This window comes from Dendrobates tinctorius, unplaced genomic scaffold (assembly GCF_039654945.1).
Source record: "Dendrobates tinctorius isolate UK_male_01 unplaced genomic scaffold, ASM3965494v1 ptg000117l, whole genome shotgun sequence".
In the NCBI taxonomy this organism is placed as follows: domain Eukaryota; kingdom Metazoa; phylum Chordata; class Amphibia; order Anura; family Dendrobatidae; genus Dendrobates; species Dendrobates tinctorius.
Genome location: NW_027361785.1, coordinates 10,524,399 through 10,548,739, shown reverse-complemented (window position 1 = coordinate 10,548,739; position 24,341 = coordinate 10,524,399). Strand labels below are relative to the sequence as shown.

Sequence of the window (24,341 nt, the reverse complement as noted above, 5' to 3'; positions counted from 1 at the left end):
TAAATAACTGTTTTTTTGTTTTTGTTTTTTACATTTTCAATTCATGTTCTTATTAAAATAAACATAAAATAAACATCAAAGCATAAATAACATTAACACGCTGGGGGGAGTCCTTGAAGCTCCCAAATCTGGTGATTACCAAACATAAAATGTACCAACAATTACTCCCAGCCGTTACCCCACTAGCTCGGGAGCACCATAGCCACAAGGATTCCAATGTTCACTTGAATTTCCTGGGGATCCGACAAACCCTTGCCGAAACTCCCCTCCACCTTTCACCAGGTCCAGAACCATATTAACTTCCAAAAAGAGGAATCCATATCCCAATGGATCCCCCAGACCAATTTCTAACCAACTTCAAGGACCCCCCCAACCACCATGCTCCAGGTAATACACTCAGGTCTGTGCTATCCGCCATCTTAAGTAATATAAAATAAGCACTTGGTGGGTATACACTGATCCTTTTTTTTTTTAAATTATTATTCACGCCTTTATTAAAACAAACATACAATAAAACATCAAAGCATAAATAATATTAACACGCTGGTAGGAGTCCTTGAAGCTCCCAAAATCTGGTGATTACCAAACATAAAGTGAACATAAAATGTACCAACAATTACTCCCAGCCGTTACCTCACTAGCTCGGGAGCACCATAACCACAAGGGTTCCAATGTTCACTTGAATTTCCTGGGGATCCGACAAACCCTTGCCGAAACTCCCCTCCACCTTTCACCAGATCCAGAACCATATTAAATTCCAAAAGGAGGAAACCATATCCCATTGGATCCCCAAGACCATATTTAACCAACTTCAAGGACCCCTCCAACCGCTCAAGATGTGGGATAAGTGAGGGTGAAAACCATGCAGGTTTACAACCAAGGTATACAACAGGTTAATAATGGAAAACATCCCATCGTAATGTCCAGAAAAAGACAGAGATGGGTAGTGCTGTGTTATATGCTGTAACCATAAATGAGAAGCCGCCTGCTCCTCTACAGCAGTTACAGACAGACTCTAATCACCAGCTGCGCATAACTTGTAAGAAATATGTAGGTCTAACATAAGCTGCCTGCAGCCATAGGTGTGTGAGCAGAAAACTGCAAGTTCTGTATCCCAGTCAGTCACTCTATTACATACAATTACAATAGACGAGAGACAGGGCTGAAAACTGGGCCCATGATGTGTTTTCCAGAGCAATGTGCAGAATCACACTAGGAGTGCCCACTCACTGCCCGCCATGTGCTGAGTTATTAGTGCACACTCAAATGTGCCAAGTTACTCCCCGATTATTTATTTTACACGTGATAAAACATAATCCATTCAGGCCTGTGCTATCCACCATCTTAGGTAATATAAAACAAGCTCCCGGTGGGTATACTCTGATCCTGCAAACATATGATGGGGACAATATACAGAGACAGGATGGCTATATCCGGCAGGACAGCATGTAACATAAGAGGACCAAGGCAGCAATAGCTACAGAAATGAAGCACTAAGCTGGAAGTCATGTCCAGATTATATGTACAGCCAGGAAAATGACCTGGAGACACAGGATGTTTATACCCAGCATGATCTGTATATAGCAGAGTGAGGAGTGATATCATGTATACAGACCTGTGGTACAGGTTAAGTATACAGCACAGGAATAGAGCCTTTACACAGATACCACATATAGTGAGTAACCTGGTTACACTGCATCTGTACACCCAGCCTCACAGTATGTAACAGAGATGAGGTCACATACAGATCATCAGACTCCATAACTGGGAAGGGGGGATAATCCGCACACAGCAGGGTCAGTATACAGTGCACTGACATGAAGTGCAGCCTCTCATCATCATACATATACCATCCCCCGACTGCTCCTCTTACCAATGTCTCTAATACATGTGACTGCCCAGCTCCACCATAGTAATGGCAGACACTGTATGTGTCCCTCCTCAGTCCTATCATACATAAACCCAGGACTCATGAAGACTCTGTATAATACAGCAGTAATGTGGCATATCAGAAATGTCTGCAGGGAGGTCACACAAAAGCTGCCTCTGCAATAAGTGAGGGAACATGGCAGCTACATGAATTTCTGAGGTAATCTTGATCCCAGATAAGATGTAGGAGCTGATACTACCCTAGTACACACTACACAATGTCTGAGGTGAATGCAGAGTAGTATATCAAACATGTCTGCAGGGAGGTCACACAGAAGTTGTCTCACAGTCTGTGAGGAAAATGTAGCATGAACATGAGGGACATGGCAGCTACATGAATTGCTGAGGTAATATTGATCCCATACATAAAGTAGGAGCTGATACTACACTGGTACATGATGTCTGAGGTGAATGTGCTCCTATCATCTGTAATGTGAGGTGATGACCCCAGTATTATACTCCCTGAAACTGCAGACATGCTTCCTCCTGCTCATCCTGTGTAAGGCTAGTTTCACACTTGCGCCTTTTTGTGCAGCGTATCGAGCGCACAAGAAACGCATGTCAAAAGTGCATGCAAACGCTTGTAAACGCTGCATTTTTTACTGCATTATTGTGCGCATAACGACAAAAAATCGCAGCGTTTTTATGCGTTTGTAAGTATTTTTCATGCGTTTGCATTTTTTATGCGCAATAAACAGGAGAAAAAATCCTTGAAAAATTCTTGCAACGCACTCCACCAATGGGACACCAGTGGGTGTGTCTTATGGAAATTCTTCATATAGTCCCATTTTACAGCTGAATTCTTCACATTTGCTTGCATTCGACTTGAGAAACATGCATCTGCGCTGGAAGAGATTTGACTTTGACTTGGATCTGGACATGAGGATGGCTCAGGCTTATGCAGTTGCTTGCCATGAACAGAGGGAGAGAGAGAGGCAGCGAAGACGGCAGCTGCGGCGTAGGTGGATACATTCCATTATTGAACTCTGGGAGCGCCGTGGAGCGTACCACACCCTCTACAGTGAGCTACTGGCAAACCCAGAGAAATTTACGGATTATACCCGGATGACTCAAGAAACCTTTAACTATTTGCTTGGTTGGGTAAAAGAAGTCATCCGGAGACAGCACACGCTGCTCCAGCGTGCGATTACTCCTGAAGAATGGCTCCTGGTCACATTAAGGTACTTTGTTTTGCTAAACCAATGCCTGCAGATTTTTCTTGGTTGTGACATGTACTCTTCCAAATCTGGCAGAATTATACAGTTGTGGCCAAAAGTATTGACACCCCTGCAATTCTGTCAGATAATACTCAGTTTCTTCCTGAAAATGATTGCAAACACAAATTCTTTGGTACTATTATCTTCATTTAATTTGTCTTAAATGAAAAAACACAAAAAGAATTGTCCTAAGGCCAAATTGGATATGATTCCACACCAAACATAAAAAAGAGGGTGGACAAAAGTATTGGCACTGTTCGAAAAATCATGTGATGCTTCTCTTCTAATTTGTGTAATTAACAGCACCTGTATCTTACCTGTGGCACCTAACAGGTGTTGGCAATAACTAAATCACACTTGCAGCCAGGTGACATGAATTAAAGTTGACTCAACCTTTGTCCTGTGTCCTTGTGCGTACCACATTGAGCATGGAGAAAAGAAAGAAGACCAAAGAACTGTCTGAGGACTTGAGAAATCAAATTGTGAGGAAGCATGAGCAATCTCAAGGCTACAAGTCCATCTCCAAAGACCAGAATGTTCCTGTGTCTACCGTGCGCAGTGTCATCAAGAAGTTTAAAGCCCATGGCACTGTGGCTAACCTCCCTAGATGTGGACGGAAAAGAAAAATTGACAAGAGATTTCAACGCAAGATTGTGCAGATGTTGGATAAAGAACTTCGACTAACATCCAAACAAGTTCAAGTTGCCCTGCAGTCTGAGGGTACAACAGTGTCAACCCGTACTATCCGTCGGCGTCTGAATGAAAAGGGACTGTATGGTAGGAGACCCAGGAAGACCCCACTTCTTACCCCGAGACATAAAAAAGCCGGGCTGGAGTTTGCCAAAACTTACCTGAAAAAGCCTAAAACGTTTTGGAAGAATGTTCTCTGGTCAGATGAGACAAAAGTAGAGCTTTTTGGGCAAAGGCATCAACATAGAGTTTACAGGAGAAAAAAAGAGGCATTCAAAGAAAAGAACACGGTCCCCACAGTCAAACATGGTGGAGGTTCCCTGATGTTTTGGGGTTGCTTTGCTGCCTCTGGCACTGGACTGCTTGACCGTGTGCATGGCATTATGAAGTCTGAAGACTACCAACAAATTTTGCAGCATAATGTAGGGCCCAGAGTGAGAAAGCTGGGTCTCCCTCAGAGGTCATGGGTCTTCCAGCAGGACAATGACCCAAAACACACTTCAAAAAGCACTAGAAAATGGTTTGAGAGAAAGCACTGGAGACTTCTAAGGTGGCCAGCAATGAGTCCAGACCTGAATCCCATAGAACACCTGTGGAGAGATCTAAAAATGGCAGTTTGGAGAAGGCACCCTTCAAATATCAGGGACCTGGAGCAGTTTGCCAAAGAAGAATGGTCTAAAATTCCAGCAGAGCATTGTAAGAAACTCATTGATGGTTACCGGAAGCGGTTGGTCGCAGTTATTTTGGCTAAAGGTTGTGCAACCAAGTATTAGGCTGAGGGTGCCAATACTTTTGTCTTGCCCATTTTTGGAGTTTTGTGTGAAATGATCAATGTTTTGCTTTTGCTTCATTCTCTTTTGTGTTTTTTCATTTAAGACAAATTAAATGAAGATAATAATACCAAAGAATTTGTGTTTGCAATCATTTTCAGGAAGAAACTGAGTATTATCTGACAGAATTGCAGGGGTGTCAATACATTTGCCCACAACTGTAGTTCTGCCATGTAGTTAACTAAAGGCTGCGGTAATTTTTTGATGGCATGTATTGAACCAAAGGCTGCAGATAAATAATTTTTTTTTTTAATTAATGTGTGTACAAGAATCCGTATACACAAATATTAATTTTTGTTTTTTTCTTTGTGTCACAGATTCCTGGCTACTGGAGAGACCCTCTCGTCACTGCACTTCCAGTACCGGATTGGAATCTCCACGTTGTCTGGAATTGTAGCGGACACCTACCGGGCTTTGTGGAACGTTCTTTGTCCCGAATTCATGCCCCTGCCAACTGCAGAAAAGTGGTTGGAAATCGCCGAAAGATTCTGGATTATCTGCAATTTCCTTAACTGTTTGGGAGCGGTTGATGGGAAACACATCCGGATTATCAAGCTCAAAAGAACAGGCTCTGAGTACCACAACTACAAAAAGTACTTTTCTACTTTACTGATGGCCATTGCGGATGCAGACTGTATGTTTATTGCAGTGGACATTGGGGCATTTGGCTGTGGGAATGACTCCCAGGCTTTTAAGAACTCGGACATGGGCAGGAGGTTGTATGGCAACAACTTCAATTTCCCCATGCCACGGCCTCTTCCCAACACCGAAGGTCCGCCACAGCCCTTTGTAATGGTTGGTGATGAAGCATTCCAGATGTGCCAAAACCTGCTCAAACCCTACTCCAGCCGGGACTTGAACCTCAACAAAAGAATTTTTAATTACAGGCTCACCAGGGCCAGGAGAACAGTAGAGTGTGCATTTGGTATACTTGTATCTATATGGCGCATTCTTGGCACAGCTATTAATCTGAAACTGGAAACAGTGGATGAGGTGGTCAAGGCCTGTGTTGTTCTACATAATTTTGTAATTTCTCGAGAGCACCCGAACTTAGATCTTGATGATGTTTCTCCTAATCCATTGCCTGAATTTACTCAGCACCCTCTCAGGTCATCCGTTGAAGTTGGCCAAATGAGGGACCAATTTGCGGCCTACTTCAACTCAGATGTAGGATGGGTGGAATGGCACGAGCAAATGGTGTACAAAAATGTTCATGTTGGTATGTTAATACAAAAAAAGTTTTTGATACATGTTGTTGGCATGTTAATAAAAAAAATGTTTTGATACCTGTAATGAGTGCATTCTCTGTTTTTACACTCCCAAAACCATTAGCAAGTATCCAGGTGTATCAGTGAATTTATGATGCTGTGTTTTGTGCATCCTGAATTCACTAATACTCCTGAGTAGGTAACTATACATACACACACAAGTTGTATTACCTTTATAATCTCTACAGTGTGTTCAATTAACAGCGACGGTGGAGATAATACAACTGTGTCACATGGGGTGATTTTACAAAAATATAACACCACTATGGCTTTATTTTAGAAAGCACACTGGTAAAATACCCAGGCCTTGTGTCATGCTGAATAATTAGCAAATGGGCATTACAATGCAGATTAAACTGCAGCATCACTACACTCTTCTGCAAAATATATGGAGAGTTAAGCAACGCTGCAGGTTCAAATTATATTCACCTGCCCTGGTGTCATAGTGATGCAAGGTCAGGGTATTTGTCAACTAGATAGAACATTTATTTTCACCATCATTAATCTGTTTCTTCAACAAACACGTAATAGAGTATGTGGTGAATTACAAGGTATATCTATAGTTCCTTGCCTTTTCTCTAATAGTTAAATGAGGACGGTACAAAAAAGGCAAGTTAACCATAGATATGCCTTGCACTCAACACCATCCTCTATGCCAGGGTTTCCAAAATGTAGTCCTAAATGTCAACCAACAGATCATGTTTAAAGGTTTTTGTTTTTTTTCCCCTCAAATGGAATTACTATAAACATGATTTGTTTGTTGGCTTTGAAGACTGTAGTTGGGGAACCCTGCTCAAGTCAGTGTGTGCAATACACCAGGTATCTCCATTACTGATGTTTCTTGTGTCAGTCTTGGAGATATGTGTTGTCAACGAAACCAATCTACATGACTTGTCTTTTTCACAGCAGTCTCTACATTCTTGTAATATTGCACAGGCTGGATCCAGCAGGGTTCCCCAACTCCAGTCCTCAAGGTCCACTACGAGATCATGTTGTCATGAAATCCATAGCTCTGTTGATAACTGCTTCACAAGAGCCAAAAAAAGAGGATTCCATACAATATGATCTGTTGGTGGCCCTTGAGGACTGTAGTTGTGGAACCCTGCTGGATCCAGTCTGTGCAATATTAGAAGAATGTAGAGACTGCTGTGGAAAAGACAAGTCATGTAGATTGGTTTCAGTGACAACACATATCTCCAAGACTGACACAAGAAACATGTCTCAGTAATGGAGATATCTGGTGGCAAAAACGCTAAGTGTACGGCGCAGTGTGTGTACGGCGCAGTGTGTGTACGGCGCAGTGTGTGTAGTTGGCGATTGACACAGTAACCAATCCAAATATTTTGAAAGCACAATTGCACATTTATTTTTTAACAAAAACTAAAATATTTTTTTTTTTTTATTAGGAATGACGTCTGGGGGAAGATTGGGATAATTTGGGTGTATGGAGAGACGAGGAATGACTGGAGGTTGAGGAAGGGGTTCTAGGGGCGACGAAAGTACTGGGGAAAGGGAGCTCTGGAATGGACATGGAGGCAGGTTGAGACACATTAGGAGGAGAGGGTGGAGGAACGAACAAAGTTTTTTTTTTCCTTTTCTTTGCCGCTGGAATATCCTGCCCGGACCGACGTGCACCCTATGACCGCCTTACATTGCTCGACCGCTTATTGATGGTGGACTGTGGCATTGGCCTGTAAAATAGCGAATGGGGATCACCCCTTTGCTGCTCTGTGGTGACGGTGGCGGTGCTGCTACAGTTGTGGCCAAAAGTATTGACATCCCTGCAATTCTGTCGGATAATACTCAGTTTCTTCCTGAAAATGATTGCAAACACAAATTCTTTGGTATTATTATCTTCATTTAATTTGTCTTAAATGAAAAAACACAAAAAGAATTGTCCTAAAGCCAAATTGGATATAATTCCACACCAAATATAAAAAAGAGGGTGGACAAAAGTATTGGCACTGTTCTAAAAATCATGTGATGCTTCTCTAATTTGTGTAATTAACAGCACCTGTAACTTACCTGTGGCACCTAACAAGTGTTGGCAATAACTAAATGACACTTGCAGCCAGTTGACATGGATTAAAGTTGACTCAACCTCTGTCCTGTGTCCTTGTGTGTACCACATTGAGCATGGAGAAAAAAAAGAAGACCAAAGAACTGTCTGAGGACTTGAGAAATCAAATTGTGAGGAAGCATGAGCAATCTCAAGGCTACAAGTCCATCTCCAAAGACCAGAATGTTCCTGTGTCTACCGTGCGCAGTGTCATCAAGAAGTTTATAGCCCATGGCACTGTGGCTAACCTCCCTAGATGTGGATGGAAAAGAAAAATTGACAAGAGATTTCAACGCAAGATTGTGCGGATGTTGGATAAAGAACCTCGACTAACATCCAAACAAGTTCAAGCTGCCCTGCAGTCCGAGGGTACAACAGTGTCAACCCGTACTATCCGTCGGCGTCTGAATGAAAAGGGACTGTATGGTAGGAGACCCAGGAAGACCCCACTTCTTACCCCGAGACATAAAAAAGCCAAGCTGGAGTTTGCCAAAACTTACCTGAAAAAGCCTAAAACATTTTGGAAGAACGTTCTCTGGTCAGATGAGACAAAAGTAGAGCTTTTTGGGCAAAGGCATCAACATAGAGTTTACAGGAGAAAAAAAGAGGCATTCAAAGAAAAGAACACGGTCCCTACAGTCAAACATGGCGGAGGTTCCCTGATGTTTTGGGGTTGCTTTGCTGCCTCTGGCACTGGACTGCTTGACCGTGTGCATGGCATTATGAAGTCTGAAGACTACCAACAAATTTTGCAGCATAATGTAGGGCCCAGTGTGAGAAAGCTGGGTCTCCCTCAGAGGTCATGGGTCTTCCAGCAGGACAATGACCCAAAACACACTTCAAAAAGCACTAGAAAATGGTTTGAGAGAAAGCATTGGAGACTTCTAAGGTGGCCAGCAATGAGTCCAGACCTGAATCCCATAGAGCACCTGTGGAGAGATCTAAAAATGGCAGTTTGGAGAAGGCACCCTTCAAATATCAGGGACCTGGAGCAGTTTGCCAAAGAAGAATGGTCTAAAATTCCAGCAGAGCACTGTAAGGAACTCATTGATGGTTACCGGAAGCGGTTGGTCGCAGTTATTTTGGCTAAAGGTCGTGCAACCAAGTATTAGGCTGAGGGTGCCAATACTTTTGTCTGGCCCATTTTTGGAGTTTTGTGTGAAATGATCAATATTTTGCTTTTTGCTTCATTCTCTTTTGTGTTTTTTCATTTAAGACAAATTAAATGAAGATAATAATACCAAAGAATTTGTGTTTGTAATTATTTTCAGGAAGAAACTGAGTATTATCTGACAGAATTGCAGGGGTGTCAATACTTTTGGCCACAACTGTATAAGTGGCAGTGGCGGTGCTCCTAGAAGGGGACAAAGTTAGGTCGGTGCTCAAAGAAGTTGTCGTGTCGGTTCTCCTAGAAGAAGGCTGCCTGTCTGGGATCTCAGCCGAAGTTCTTGGGGGACTCCGGGGAGGAGAATTTGTGACGGTGCTCTTAAGATGAGGAGTGGTGATTGTGCTCCTTGGATGAGGAGGGCTGGCGGTGCTCCTTTGAAGAGGAGAGCTGGTGGTGCTCCTTTGATGAGGAGTGCTGGCAGAGCTCCTTCGCTGAGGAGTGCTGGCGGTGCTCCTTCGCTGAGGAGTGCTGGCGGTGCTCTTTTGCTGAGGAGTGCTGGCGGTGCTCTTTTGCTGAGGAGTGCTGGCGGTGCTCCTTTCATGTTGACTGGTGGTGTCGGTGGCCCAAGCAGGTTCTGTGGTGGTTTGGCTCCAAGCTGGTGGTGCTGTGGCGGTAGTGGTGCTCCATACAGGAGCAGTGCTGGCCATAGTGGTGGTGGCGGAGGAGTGTCCAGCAGCACTCAGACTTGGGGTGGTGTAGTGGTGTCCGGCTTCGCTGGGAATGCAGGTGGCCGTGCAGTGGTATGCAGCAGAAGTCGGTAGGGATGTGTAGCGAGTCAGCGTTGGAACTGTTGGAAATGACTCCACTGACTGCTGAACATACCGATTCTGCTGCATAGCCTGCAAGTAAGCAGTGTTGCAGGCCTGTAACACACTCAGCTATTGCTCAGGACTAAGGTGTTCCGCCATACCCTGTTCAATTTTACTGAAAAAATGGTGCGCTGGTCTGTTGAGGTCGGCCTCCAGAAGGTCAAGGCGCTGGTCAACAGAATGGAAGCGGTGTTCCATGTGGTTAAAACCACGTTCCATCAGGGAAAAACCGCTTTCCATTCTTGAGGACAGCGCCTTGAGGCTGCCCTTAAACTTACGCTCTGCTGGTAAGGACCGGTCTCAGGAAAGCCAACTCTCGATAATAGCGGTACTGTCTTCTGCGCCTTGCCACTGAACCACTCTGAACCTGTCCCTCAGCACGAACATCAGTGCTGAAGCGGTCCTTCATCGAGCGCCAACGTGTGTGTATTTTGTTCACTGTTGGGAAAAATAAAAAAAAAAAGCGTTAGACAATGCACTTAAGGCAACTTAATTATCAGCACACACACCTGATACAACTTTGCAAACAATCAATGAAGCAGCAGAAATAAATTATAGACACAATGCAGTCACTGTTGTTCCTGAGGACACTGTTATGTTTCCTGTTAGAATATATGTAGCAGACAAAACAACAGTATCATCCAGAGCAACAATGAAAACAGGATCAAGACAGCAGTTGAAAAAAGCAATCACTGTTTTTCCGCCAGGCATTGGTGTGTTTGATGCAAGAATATATCTTGCAAAAAACACAACGGCACCATCAGGACTAGAAATCAATGCAGCTTAAAGACAGTAGTTGAATACAAAAATCAATCACTGTTTTCCACAAGGCATTGTTGTGTTTAATGCAAGAATATATCTTGCAAAAAACACAACAGCACCTTCAGGACCAGAAATCAACGCAGCAGTTGAATACAAAAATCAATCACTGTTTTCCACAAGGCATTGTTGTGTTTAATGCAAGAATATATCTTGTAAAAAAACACAACAGCACCATCAGGACCAGAAATCAATGCAGCAGTTGAATACAAAAATCAATCACTGTTTTCCACAAGGCATTGTTGTGTTTAATGCAAGAATATATCTTGCAAAAAACACAACAGCACCATCAGGACCAGAAATCAAAGCAGCAGTTGAATACAAAAATCAATCACTGTTTTCCACAAGGCATTGTTGTGTTTAATGCAAGAATATATCTTGCAAAAAAACACAACAGCACCATCAGGACCAGAAATCAATGCAGCAGTTGAATACAAAAATCAATCACTGTTTTCCACAAGGCATTGTTGTGTTTAATGCAAGAATATATCTTGCAAAAAACACAACAGCACCATCAGGACCAGAAATCAAAGCAGCAGTTGAATACAAAAATCAATCACTGTTTTCCACAAGGCATTGTTGTGTTTAATGCAAGAATATATCTTGCAAAAAAACACAACAGCACCATCAGGACCAGAAATCAATGCAGCAGTTGAATACAAAAATCAATCACTGTTTTCCACAAGGCATTGTTGTGTTTAATGCAAGAATATATCTTGCAAAAAACACAACAGCACCATCAGGACCAGAAATCAATGCAGCAGTTAAATACAAAAATCAATCACTGTTTTCCAAAGGCATTGGTGTGTTTGATGCAAGAATATATCTTGCCACAAACACATCAGCACCATCTGGACCATAAATCAATGCAGTATCACAGAGCATCTTTATACTTACTGAACGCCCTTTTTGAAGTTGGAGAGGCGCTGTCCCAGCCATCCATCATTGCTGCACCCACCTCATTCCAGAGCTGCCGGGTCACCACTGTGTCTTTGTACTGCTGGTCACGGCTGTCCCACAACGGGATACGCTCCTCAACAAGGCAGATCAGGTGCTCGTTGTTTATGTATACTACTTCTTCGTCATCCCGTTGTGGAACCTAGAAAAAAAAATATTAGAATGTTTGGAATTTTGGAGAATTAAAAAGATACAAAAAGAAACAGAGAAGAAGAAAGATAAAAGATGAAAATAAAGACAGAAAAAAAAAAAAATTATATACTAACATTGCGTCTCCTCGCCACGACTTGACTACGCTGCTCCAGCTCAGAATCCTCCCGTTCAGACTGCTCCCGCTCAGACCGCTCCCGCACTTCAGCTTCACTGCCCGTGTCCGATGTCTGTAAAGAAAAAAAAAATTAAAACACATTTCTAGAGGCAGCTATACTTACCCAAAGGCAGCAACATCCTCACCTCACGATCAGCTTGGGACAGTTCTTGCCGAGATGGCGAATACAGTGATCCAGAAGAAGACATGCTGAAATGTAAACAAAAAATACATTAGTTCATTATAAAATTGTACAGGACACACAGACATTATGTTGAAGAAAACTCACATTTTGGCTCCTGAAGCTTGAATCCACAGGTGGAAGCCTCTTGTAGGTTCTTGTCTGGTCTATGTAAGGCTGTCTGTAGAGTAATTGTCTGACCCTGAAGACACCTTCTTTTATCCACACTCCTCCCAAACAATGTTGCTTGTTTAGGGGGAGGTTAAGATAAGTGTCTAGACATTGTTTACTCAAATCGCATGCGCGCACAAGGCGCTGACGTGCGCACAGCCAAGCGCACGTCAGCAACCACATAGACTGCAATGCTATTTTTGGGCGCACAACGTGCGCGCGCAATTTTTTTAACAATGTAGGCGGAACAAAAAATGCAACATGTAGCGTACGATGCGTCTGGGCGCACACCTGTAAAATGCACAGCGCACACTAAACGCTGATGAGCGCGTACAATTGCAAGACCCTGCGATTGCCATGTTAAAGATAGGGGAACGTTGCGCGTGCGCCCGATAGCGCACGATGCGCTGCGCGATAAAACGCTAGTGTGAAACCAGCCTAAGGCTATGTGCACACAGTGCGGATCCTCCCGCAGATTTTTCCGCGCTGATTTTGCTAAATCCGCAGGTCAAATGACCTGCATTTTTCCTGCGGATTTCTTCCTTTTTTTTTGCGGTTTTACAGCAGTTTTTGTGCGGTTTTCCACTGCGGTTTTCCACCTGCGGATTTGTAGAATGAAGCAGGTGGAAAACTGCAGCAAAACCGCACAAAAGAAGTCACATGCTGCTTTTTTTTCCGCACAAAAACCACGCGGAAAAAACCACAGCATGTGCACAACGTCAACAATTAAAGTATGAGTGCATCAACCACCACTCCATTTACACGAGAATCTTCAGAGCCCCAGTTCTCATGACTGGTGGAGGTTACAGAGGACGAATCTTCAGTAAGCAAGAAATCATCTTCTAATCATCTTCTATCCCATGTATCCATGTTCCCCAACTTCAGTCTCCAAGACCTACCAACAGATACTAAGGAAATCCTGAAAACATGAACTGATGGTGGCTCTTTAGGACTGGAGTCGGGGATCACTGCCATATATAAAGGATAACGTCCAGACTTGAAAATATCTCTTTTAAAAGTGGTTGTTAGGCTCTAATTACACTAGTGGGACCATGCTAGGGCTTATAAGGTTACTTTGCTCTCAATGACAATCTAAGTTTGGTTCAATTGAAGGGTCTATTTACCCTTGAGCCTTGTTGTTACTGCAGCTGCTCATACAATATGTAAGACTCGAAATAGAAACTTCAATGCTACAATCCCAGTAGTCATCCTATGCCAATGTAATTTCAGACTACCATTTCCCTGCACTGGCAATATCAGGAAAATAGTGGTCCAAGATCCTAAACTGCGCAGACACCTATTAGACCTCAGCACAGTGTAAATGAAATGCAGCCTGTATCTGTAGCTCACTCTCTTAAGGCAGCGTCATAGAGACATGTTATGGTGTAAAATATTCCTTAAAGGTCACCTATCATGGTGAATATACAATCCAATCTGCAGGCATCATGGTATAGAGGAGGAGGAACTGAGGAGATTGATCTAATTTTTTTTAAAAGATTCAGTAGAACCTGTGTTTTCATCATTAAATCTCTGCTGTCTGGGATTTTTGGTCCAATGGGCGGTCCTAGAAGTGACTGACAGCTTTCTTTCAGTGTGCATACAGAGATAGCTGTCAGTCACTGATAGAACCGCCCATTCTCTCGGCCGCACAAATGTTCTCCGTATGGTCATCAGTGTGTAATGTGTTTGCAATGCGATGATGCGATTTCCTCGCATCTATGTATCATTATGACATCCGTATGGCTATACATTTCTCACTGATTTTCCCCATTGAATTTAATGGCTCAAAGGACTGCAATGAGGAAAATGTATGCGTGTTTGTCGCAAGCTACATGGATGGTCCGTGTGGTGTCCGATTTTTTCTTGCACCCTCAGACTTGCATTGGCAAGACTCGGCCAATATACATGTACAATCGTAGCATGCTGAATACGCCCGAGAAAAAAAACGGTGATGTGAGCTGCCCCATAGATTAACAGTGCTATGTAATGTTTTGTCGCTTAGCACTCGTTCATATTCAACACTAGTGTGTCCCTGGCCTTAGTCGACATATCTTCTCACTATAGTGTGTTTTTCTATATTTCACATTAAGTATTGTTTGGAGTTGTTTTTAATGGATTAATAATAATTGCTACTTTAGGTGATTTTTTTTTTTATCACCTGCAATACCTTTGTTTTACTGCAAATTGTGACGACTTTGCATTAGGATTTTTCACCGCGCTGTATGAAAAGGTGAAGCACATGTTTCACCTGTACATGTCACACTCCCGAAATTGCAGCAATTTTTGACTTAATTGGATTATCAAGATTTCATCAATTGTTGATGGGTCACTTAGACCTAAAAATTCAGAGAGCATTCATCCCATGCTCTAGCGTCTAGAATATGGCTTTTCCTATTCTTTTCTCAAGGCTTTAAATTATATCTTATCAACTAATTATCAGTTATTATATGGTTTATGTTACTTCTGAATTTGTTACAACTGTATAGCCACACTTTATTGTAACTTATTTTGATTATACTTAAGTTCAACGAATACTTCTTCTTTGCATGTTAAAGTGATTTCACTCAATAAAAAATTAATTGAATATAAATTATATCTTATTGCATTCTTTTCAAAAGACTATCATTGGAACTCAATAAGATTATGGGTAATCTATTGACTTTATGACCTGAGGGGGAGAATCGAGAATGAGACCAACCTTTGATCAGATGTAATTTCACAGACACGTCAGAAAAATCAGGACTTGAAAAAAGAATAGGCAGGACAGAAATCAGTCAACATTCAAGACTATATTTGATCCATAACAAGGGTGTGCATAGTCTTCACCTATTTTACTACACTGTACTGCCTGCTGTGCATTACATGACATTAACTGGGTATTCCCATCACTTACAGTAACATTATATCCATATGATTTCACAAATATATTTGATTGAAATAGACTGCTAATGCATATACCAGATTCAGTGAAAAAAATTACCTTCAAATTCTATCCCCTTTATTAAAGCTGTTCTGAAACATTTTGTCATATATTCCTGCATAGTATAAGGATATGGCTCAGATTCTGCATTAAAAATATGACAGACCAGGTTTCGCATAATTTCCCTTTAACATGTAATGGTATATTACAGTTTTTGCAGTCACTTCTTTTTTCTTTGTAGTAAGATGTATTATAAATAAAATAAATGAATTCATATCAAGCTCAGAACATCTGCTGTCTACCTTATCATAACATATGCCATGAAAGAGGAATAAGAAAAAAGTTTCTTACTTTGACTGCAAAATCCCATGCTGTTATATAGATCATCCTGCAAAAGAAAGCACAACACATTGCTGGTATGAATATATATTTATATAATGTCTGTCTATTATGAACATGTGGTGATTCCCTAATATGTGGGAGTGGATAGGGTAGGTGCAGTAGGCAAATCAAATTCATTTCTACATTTCTACATTGCTCTTCTCCCCCAATTAGGATGAACTTTTCAATCTGTGGAAAAGAAAATTGGTCTTATTTACAACTGAACAGTGGAACTATTTTTTCTTCCATTAAAGGGAATCTGTCCCCCCATTTTTGCCCCATAAGCTGGGGCCACCGCCATCAGGGGCTTATCGACAGCATTCTGTAATGCTGTAGATAAGCCCCCGATGAAACCTGAAAGATAAGAAAAATACTTTAGCTTATACTCACCGGTGGGGCGGAGTCGGGTGCGGAGGGTGTCGCAGTCCGGTCCGGCGCCTCCCATCTTCATACCATGATGTCCTCCTCCTTGTTTCTCCCTCGGCTCCTGCGCACGCGTACTTTATCTGCCCTGTTTAGGGCAGAGTAAAGTACTGCAGTGCGCAGGTGCCAGGAAAGGTCAGAGAGGTCCGGCGCCTGAGCCGAGGGAGAAGCAAGGAGGAGGACACATCATCACATGAAGATGGGAGGCGCCGGACCAGACCGCGACACCCATCGGACCGGACCGAACGCTGGGTGAGTATAATCTAACTCTTTTTTTCTTGTCTTTCTGGTTTCATCGGAGGCTTATCTACAGCATTACAGAATGCTGTAGATAAGCCCCTGATGGCAGTGGCCACAGCTAAAAGGGCTAAAATGGGGTGACAGATCCCCTTTAACCCCTTACCTACAAAGGACGTAATATTCCGTCCATGTGACCCTGGACCTAACTACCATGGACGGAATATTACGTCCCAGCGATCAGCGGCGCCCACGTGGTGAGCGCCGCTGATCGCGGCCGAGTGTCAGCTAATTATCATAGCTGACACCCGGCACAATGTGTCGGGGGCGGTCACGGACCGCCCCCGACACGTTAACCCCTTGCACACCGCGATCAAACGCGATCGCGGTGTACCGGGGGTTATAGGGAAGCATCGGCAGGGAGGGGGCTCCCTCCGTGCTTCCCTGAGCCCCCCACGGCAGCGCAATGTGCAGCGCTGCTGCGGAGGGCTCTTTCCCTACAGGCCCCCGGATCCAAGATGGCGACGGGGGCCTGCAGGGAGCTGACTTCCTCACTGCCTGCAAAGCGCAGGCATGAGGAAGTCTGCAGCAGTGCCTGTGACAGATCGCTGATCTGTCACAGTGACCTGTGATGTGACAGATCAGCGATCTGTCACAGGACAGTGATGTCCCACCTGGGACAAGGTAATAAAGTAAAAAAAAAAAAAAAAAAGTGTTAAAAATAATTAAACAAAAATCGCTAAATAAATTAGTAAAAAAAAAAAAAAAAATATTCCCCAATAAATCCATTTTTTCAAAATAAAAAAAACCAAAAACAATAAAAGTACACATATTTGGTATCGCCGCATCAGTAATGACCTGCCCTATAAAACTGTCCCATTAGTTAACCCCTTTAGCGAACCCCTTAAAAAATAAAAATAAAAAACGAAGCAAAAAATAATGATTTATTATCATACCACCGAACAAAAAGTGCAATAACGCGCGATCAAAAAGACGCATATAAATATCCATGGTACCGCTGAAAACGTCATCTTGTCCCGCAAAAAACGAGCCGCCATACAGCATCATCCGCAAAAAAAAAAACGACCTAAGTGAGGTATCGCTGTAACCGTACTGACCCGAAGAATAAAAACGCTTTATCAATTTTACCGCACGCGGAACGGTGTAAACGCACCCCCCAAAATAAATTCATGAAACCCTGGTTTTTGTTCATTCTGCGTCCCAAAAATCGGAATAAAAAGCGATCAAAAAATGTCACGTGCCCGAAAATGGTACCAATAAAAACGTCAACTCGTCCCGCAAAAAATAAGACCTCACATGACTCGGTGGGTCAAAATACGGAAAAATTATAGCTCACAATATGTGGTGATGCAAAAACTATTTTTACAATAAAAAGCGTCTTTTAGCGTGCGACAGCTGCCAAACATAAAAACCGCCATAAATAGTAAATCAAACCCCCCGCTATCACCCCCTTAGTTAGGGAAAAATAATAAAACTAAAAGAAAATGTATTTATTTCCATTTTCCCGCTAGGGTTAGGGTTAGGGCTAGGGTTAGGGCTAGGGTTAGGGCTAGGGTTAGGGCTAGGGCTCAGATTAGGGTTAGGGGTGTGTTGAGGTTAGGGTTGGAGTTATAATTGGGGGGTTTCCACTGTTTGGGCACATCAGGTGCTCACCAAAGGCAACATGGCGTCTGATCTCAATTCCAGCCAATTCTGCGTTGAAAAAGTCAAATGGTGCTCCTTCCCTTCCAAGCTCTGCCATGCGCCCAAACAGTGTTTTACCCCCACATATAGGGTATCAGCCTACTCAGGACAAATTACAAAACAACTTTTGGGGTCCAATTTCTCCTGTTACCCTTAGGAAAATAAAAAATTGGGGGCAAAAATATAATTTTGCGGAAAAAAATGTTTTTTTTATTTTCACGCCCAGGCGTTATAAACTTCTGTGAAGCACTTTGGGGTTCAAAGTGCTCTCCACACATCTAGATAAGCTCCGTGGGGGGTCTAGTTTCCAAAATGGGGTCACTTGTGGGGAGTTTCAATAGTTTAGGTACATCAGGGGCTCTCCAAACGCACATGACACCCGCAGACCAATCCATCAAAGTCTGCATTCCAAAACGTCACTACTTCCCTTCCGAGCCCCGACGTGTGCCCATACAGTAGTTTTCTCCAACATATGAGGTATCAGCGTACTCAGGACAAATTGGACAACAACTTTTGGGGTCCAATTTCTCCTGTTACCCTTGGGAAAATAAAAAAAATGGGGACTAAAAGATGATGTTTGTTGAAAAAATACGATATTTTTCTTTTCACGCCCAGTCGTTATAAACTTCTGTGAAGTACTGGGGGGTTCAAAGTGCTCACCACTAGAGTTGAGCGACTTTTGGTTTTTTAGGGTCGCGTTTCGTTTCGTGAAACCCGACTTTTCCAAAAGTCGGGTCGAGCAAGATCGTCCGATTATAGGGAAAAGTCGGGGTCGTCCCGAAACACGAAACCCAATGTAAGTCAATGGGGAATAAAAGTCGGCAGTGAGAGGAGGACAGGAAACACACCTACAGTGCCCATTTGAATGCCAAAAGCATCAATTCTTCTTTCTTAAGCTTGTCAACCTTAATTAACTTCATAATACAAGTTACGCACTGAAAAATGGGGGTTATTTGGCTACAAACTGTGGGGGGGGAGGGCTGGCTCCAGGTTTTCATGTGCCCTGGGCGAAAGAGCGCCCCTTTAACACATACCACAACTCATCATGCTCCGATACGGCAGAGAAATAGCGGTATAGTACAATGAAAAATACCTCACTTTTTACATCTCATGACGAGGCCCATCTATTTCTCCATACAGAATCATTGGTCCCATATAATGTTTGAAACAGTATATGATGAGCTCCACATAATGCTACAGTATATGTTGGTCCCCATGGATGAAGCTCCACTGTCTTATGGGCCCAAATAATGCTCCAAACATAATGGGCCCCATTTCTAATGCTCTAGTGTATAATGGGCCCTGTAAATGCTGCTCCAGTGTCTGATGTCCACCTTTGGAATGTTCCAGTGTATGGTGGGCCCCATCTATCATTCTCCAGAGTATAGTGCTCCCCAAAAATCGCTGTCCCAACATTGAAAACAATCAAATAAGTCTCCTCGCTAGGGAATCCCTGTACTTGTCTGGACAGGTGCTGTAGCTTGCTTAACAGCTCGCCAGCCGTTCTCACGCCCAGTATGGATTACACGTGATTGCACAAAGGTGAGAAAGGGTACCGTATCCCCAGATAACATGTATGGATAGCGTACACATTCAAAATATATGTCTATACAGCATGAGGCAAGCTCAGACGGTGTTAGGCCCAGTATGGATTGCACGTGATTGCACAAAGGTTAGAAAGGGTACCGTATCCCTGGATAACATGTATGGATAGCGTACACATTCAAAATATATGTCTCAGGAGGCAGGCTCAGACGGTGTTAGGCCCAGTATGGATTGCACGTGATTGCACAAAGGTTAGAAAGGGTACCGTATCCCTGGATAACATGTATGGATAGCGTACACATTCAAAATATATGTCTATACAGCATGAGGCAGGCTCAGACGGTGTTAGGCCCAGTATGGATTGCACGTGATTGCACAAAGGTTAGAAAGGGTACCGTATCCCTGGATAACATGTATGGATAGCGTACACATTCAAAATATATGTCTATACAGCATGAGGCAGGCTCAGACGGTGTTAGGCCCAGTATGGATTGCACGTGATTGCACAAAGGTTAGAAAGGGTACCGTATCCCTGGATAACATGTATGGATAGCGTACACATTCAAAATATATGTCTCAGGAGGCAGGCTCAGACGGTGTTAGGCCCAGTATGGATTGCACGTGATTGCACAAAGGTTAGAAAGGGTACCGTATCCCCGGATAACATGTATGGATAGCGTACACATTCAAAATATATGTCTATACAGCATGAGGCAGGCTCAGACGGTGTTAGGCCCAGTATGGATTGCACGTGATTGCACAAAGGTTAGAAAGGGTACCGTATCCCTGGATAACATCTATGGATAGCGTACACATTCAAAATATATGTCTATACAGCATGAGGCAGGCTCAGATGGTGTTAGGCCCAGTATGGATTGCACGTGATTGCACAAAGGTTAGAAAGGGTACCGTATCCCTGGATAACATGTATGGATAGCGTACACATTCAAAATATATGTCTATACAGCATGAGGCAGGCTCAGACGGTGTTAGGCCCAGTATGGATTGCACGTGATTGCACAAAGGTTAGAAAGGGTACTGTATCCCTGGATAACATGTATGGCTAGCGTACACATTCAAAATATATGTCTCAGGAGGCAGGCTCAGACGGTGTTAGGCCCAGTATGGATTGCACGTGATTGCACAAAGGTTAGAAAGGGTACCGTATCCCCGGATAACATGTATGGATAGCGTACACATTCAAAATATATGTCTATACAGCATGAGGCAGGCTCAGACGGTGTTAGGCCCAGTATGGATTGCACGTGATTGCACAAAGGTTAGAAAGGGTACCGTATCCCTGGATAACATGTATGGATAGCGTACACATTCAAAATATATGTCTATACAGCATGAGGCAGGCTCAGACGGTGTTAGGCCCAGTATGGATTGCACGTGATTGCACAAAGGTTAGAAAGGGTACCGTATCCCTGGATAACATGTATGGATAGCGTACACATTCAAAATATATGTCTCAGGAGGCAGGCTCAGATGGTGTTAGGCCCAGTATGGATTGCACGTGATTGCACAAAGGTTAGAAAGGGTACCGTATCCCCGGATAACATGTATGGATAGCGTACACATTCAAAATATATGTCTCAGGAGGCAGGCTAAGACGGTGTTAGGCCCAGTATGGATTGCACGTGATTGCACAAAGGTTAGAAAGGGTACCGTATCCCTGGATAACATGTATGGATAGCGTACACATTCAAAATATATGTCTATACAGCATGAGGCAGGCTCAGACGGTGTTAGGCCCAGTATGGATTGCACGTGATTGCACAAAGGTTAGAAAGGGTACCGTATCCCTGGATAACATGTATGGATAGCGTACACATTCAAAATATATGTCTCAGGAGGCAGGCTCAGACGGTGTCAGGCACAGTATGGATTTGACGGCCCAGATTACACAGCGGAGGAGCAGGGAGAGGTAAAGATTGCAAATGCTGGGGCCCTGCCCAAGCAAGGGGGGCTCACTCGTGGGCGTCGGTACTGGCACTGGGCCCCTCATAGTACAGTGGTGTGTCTGACGGCGGGTGTGCACCACCACCGTCAGAGACACTTGATTGCACTATGAGGGACCCTGTGCCCGCGCCCAAGAGTCGGCCTACCCACCTGTCCAGGGCAACGGCACTCGCACGGTGTCGTGCGGTAGGTGGTGACCCCGGCCATGGGGGGGAGGCAGCACAGTTAGGGAGTTTTAGAAAGTGGCATATGTTGATGTTGGACATTCAGCTGATGCAAAAGGCGAAATAGGTGAAGTACCAGGAAGAGGTGGACCAAAGCAAGCCATTTTTCTGTCATCCTATGTGTCATCAGGGGAAGGTGGGACAAAATCCTTGGAAACCCATGCGTGGTTCATTTTAATGAAGGTTAGATCATCCACATTTTGGGTTGACAGATGGGTCCTTTTTTCTGTCAGGATTGATCCAGCTGCACTGAAGACTCTTTCCGATAGCACACTTGCAGCTGGGCAAGCGAGCTCCTGTAAGGCATATTGGGCCAATTCAGGCCAGGTGTCCAGTTTAGCGGCCCAATAGTCAAAGGGGAATGACCTGTGTGGGAGAACATCGATATGGGAGGAAAAGTAGTTTGTTACCATAGTTGACAACTGCTGTCTCCTGTCACTTTCCATCGATGCAGTATTACCAGTTGTGTGAGCAGTATTTGAAAAATCAGTCCACAACATTGTCATGAAACCCCTTTCTCCAACGCCACTTCTGCTGTGTGCACCACGAACACCTCTGCCAAGCTGCCCCCGGCCTGTATGGCTCGTGTGAGAACCATCACCGCTGCTGTGTGCTGGGAATGCCTCAAGCAACCGATTTACCAGAGTTGCTTGTTTATTAGCCAATATTAGGTCAAGGTTCTCCTGTGGCATGATGTTTTGTAATTTGCCTTTATAGCGTGGATCCAGGATGCTGGCCAACCAGTAGTCGTCATCGTTCATCATTTTGGCAATGCGGGGGTCCCTTTTTAGGATCCGCAAGGCATAATCTGACATGTGGGCCAATGTTCCCGGTGTCAATGATGCACTGCGAGTGCTGGGTGGAGGAGCACTTTCTGGCAAATCCACATCCCTCCAGTCACGCACAAACCCTGTACCAGACCTTGCCACGCCAACATTTTCACTTGCCCCACGAGATGCATCCTCCTCCCCTAAGTAATCATCCCCATCATCCTCCTCCTCCTCCTCTTCTTCCTCCACCACGTCCAGGAGAGGTCCCTGAGCAGACAATGGCTGAATGTCATCAAGGATTCCCTCCTCCTCTTCCTCCTCATCAACATTGGCTGCAGACGCCTGCTCCTTAAGGTGCGTCAAAGTTTGCATGAGCAGACGCATAAGTGGGATGCTCATGCTTAGGATGGCGTCGTCTGCGCTTACCAGCCGTGTGCATTCCTCAAAACACTGAAGGACTTTACAAAGGTCTTTCAGCTTCGACCACTGCACACCTGTCAACTCCATGTCTGCTCTCAAAGTGCCTGGCCGTGTATCCTCCCACAAATGCATTATGGCCTGCCTCTGCTCGCACAGCCGCTCCACCATGTGTAGGGTGGAGTTCCACCTTGTTGCAATGTCGATAATGAGGCGGTGGTTGGGAAGGTGGAGCAATCGCTGCAGCTTCTGCATACGAACGGAGTGTACAGGCGACCGGCGGATGTGCGCGCACAGTCTTCGCACCTTCTGGAGCAGGGCTGTTAACTCCGGATAATTTTTGAGGAAGCACTGCACCACCAGGTTCAAGGTGTGAGCCAAGCAAGGTATGTGGCTGAGTTTTGAAAGGGCTATGGCTGCCACAAAATTACGGCCGTTATCACTAACTACCTTGCCTGTCTCAAGATGTACACTGCCCAGCCATGACTCAGTTTGTCGCTTCAAGTACTCGGCCAGCACCTCGGCGGTGTGTCTGTCGCCCAAACACATCATCTGCAACACAGCCTGCTGACGCTTTCCACTAGCTGCTCGATAGGGGGACACATCGTGTGCAACAGTGGCAGCTGCAGATGGAGTGCTCGTACGACTGCGCTCTGTGGACGAGCTTTCGCTTCTGGAGGAGGTGGAGGAGGAGGAGGGTCGAACGCCTACAGCCAACTGTTTCCTATACCGTGGGCTAGGCAGCACTGTCCCACCACCGCTGTCCCCTGTGGACCCTGCATCCACCATATGTGCGCAGTGATGGACACGTAACGGCCCTGGCCATGCCGACTGGACCATGCATCAGTTGTGAGGTGCACCTTTCCGCTCACTGACTGCTTGAGTGCATGGACAATGCGGTCTTTCACATGATGGTGGAGGGCTGGGATGGCTTTGCGAGAGAAGAAGTGGCGACTGGGTAGGTCATAGCGTGGTACTGCATAGGCCATGAGTTCGCGGAAAGCTGTGCTTTCCACCAACCGAAAGGGCATCATCTCAAACGAGATTAGTTTGGCAATGTGGGCGTTCAAACCCAGTGTACGCGGATGAGAGACTGAGTACTTTCTTGACCTACTCATAGTGTCTGGGAGGGTGAGCTGGACTTGAGAGCTGCATATGGTGGAAGTAGCGGTGGACAGGGCGGACTGAGAGAGGGTTGATGATGGTGATGGAGTTGGTGTTCTTTCTGATGGCCTAGAATCAGTCTTTCGTTGATATAACAGTGGGATTCCCTGACTGCTGTGGTCTTGCAACGACACCTCAACATTTGCTGCTGTGCTAACCGGTGGGCTTACAGTGGGGGAAACAATG

General features: G+C 44.3%; 1 protein-coding gene across 2 annotated transcripts in view; it reads right to left on the bottom strand.

Moving 5' to 3' along the window:
• The window catches only part of AFF3 (ALF transcription elongation factor 3), a 418,376-nt gene that overhangs the window by 172,878 nt on the left and 221,157 nt on the right, over positions 1–24,341 (bottom strand). For both annotated transcript variants that reach the window (XM_073590524.1, XM_073590525.1), the window contains one exon: positions 15,677–15,713. In XM_073590524.1, coding sequence (XP_073446625.1) covers positions 15,677–15,713 — 37 coding nt within the window. The remainder of the gene's footprint in view (positions 1–15,676; positions 15,714–24,341) is intronic.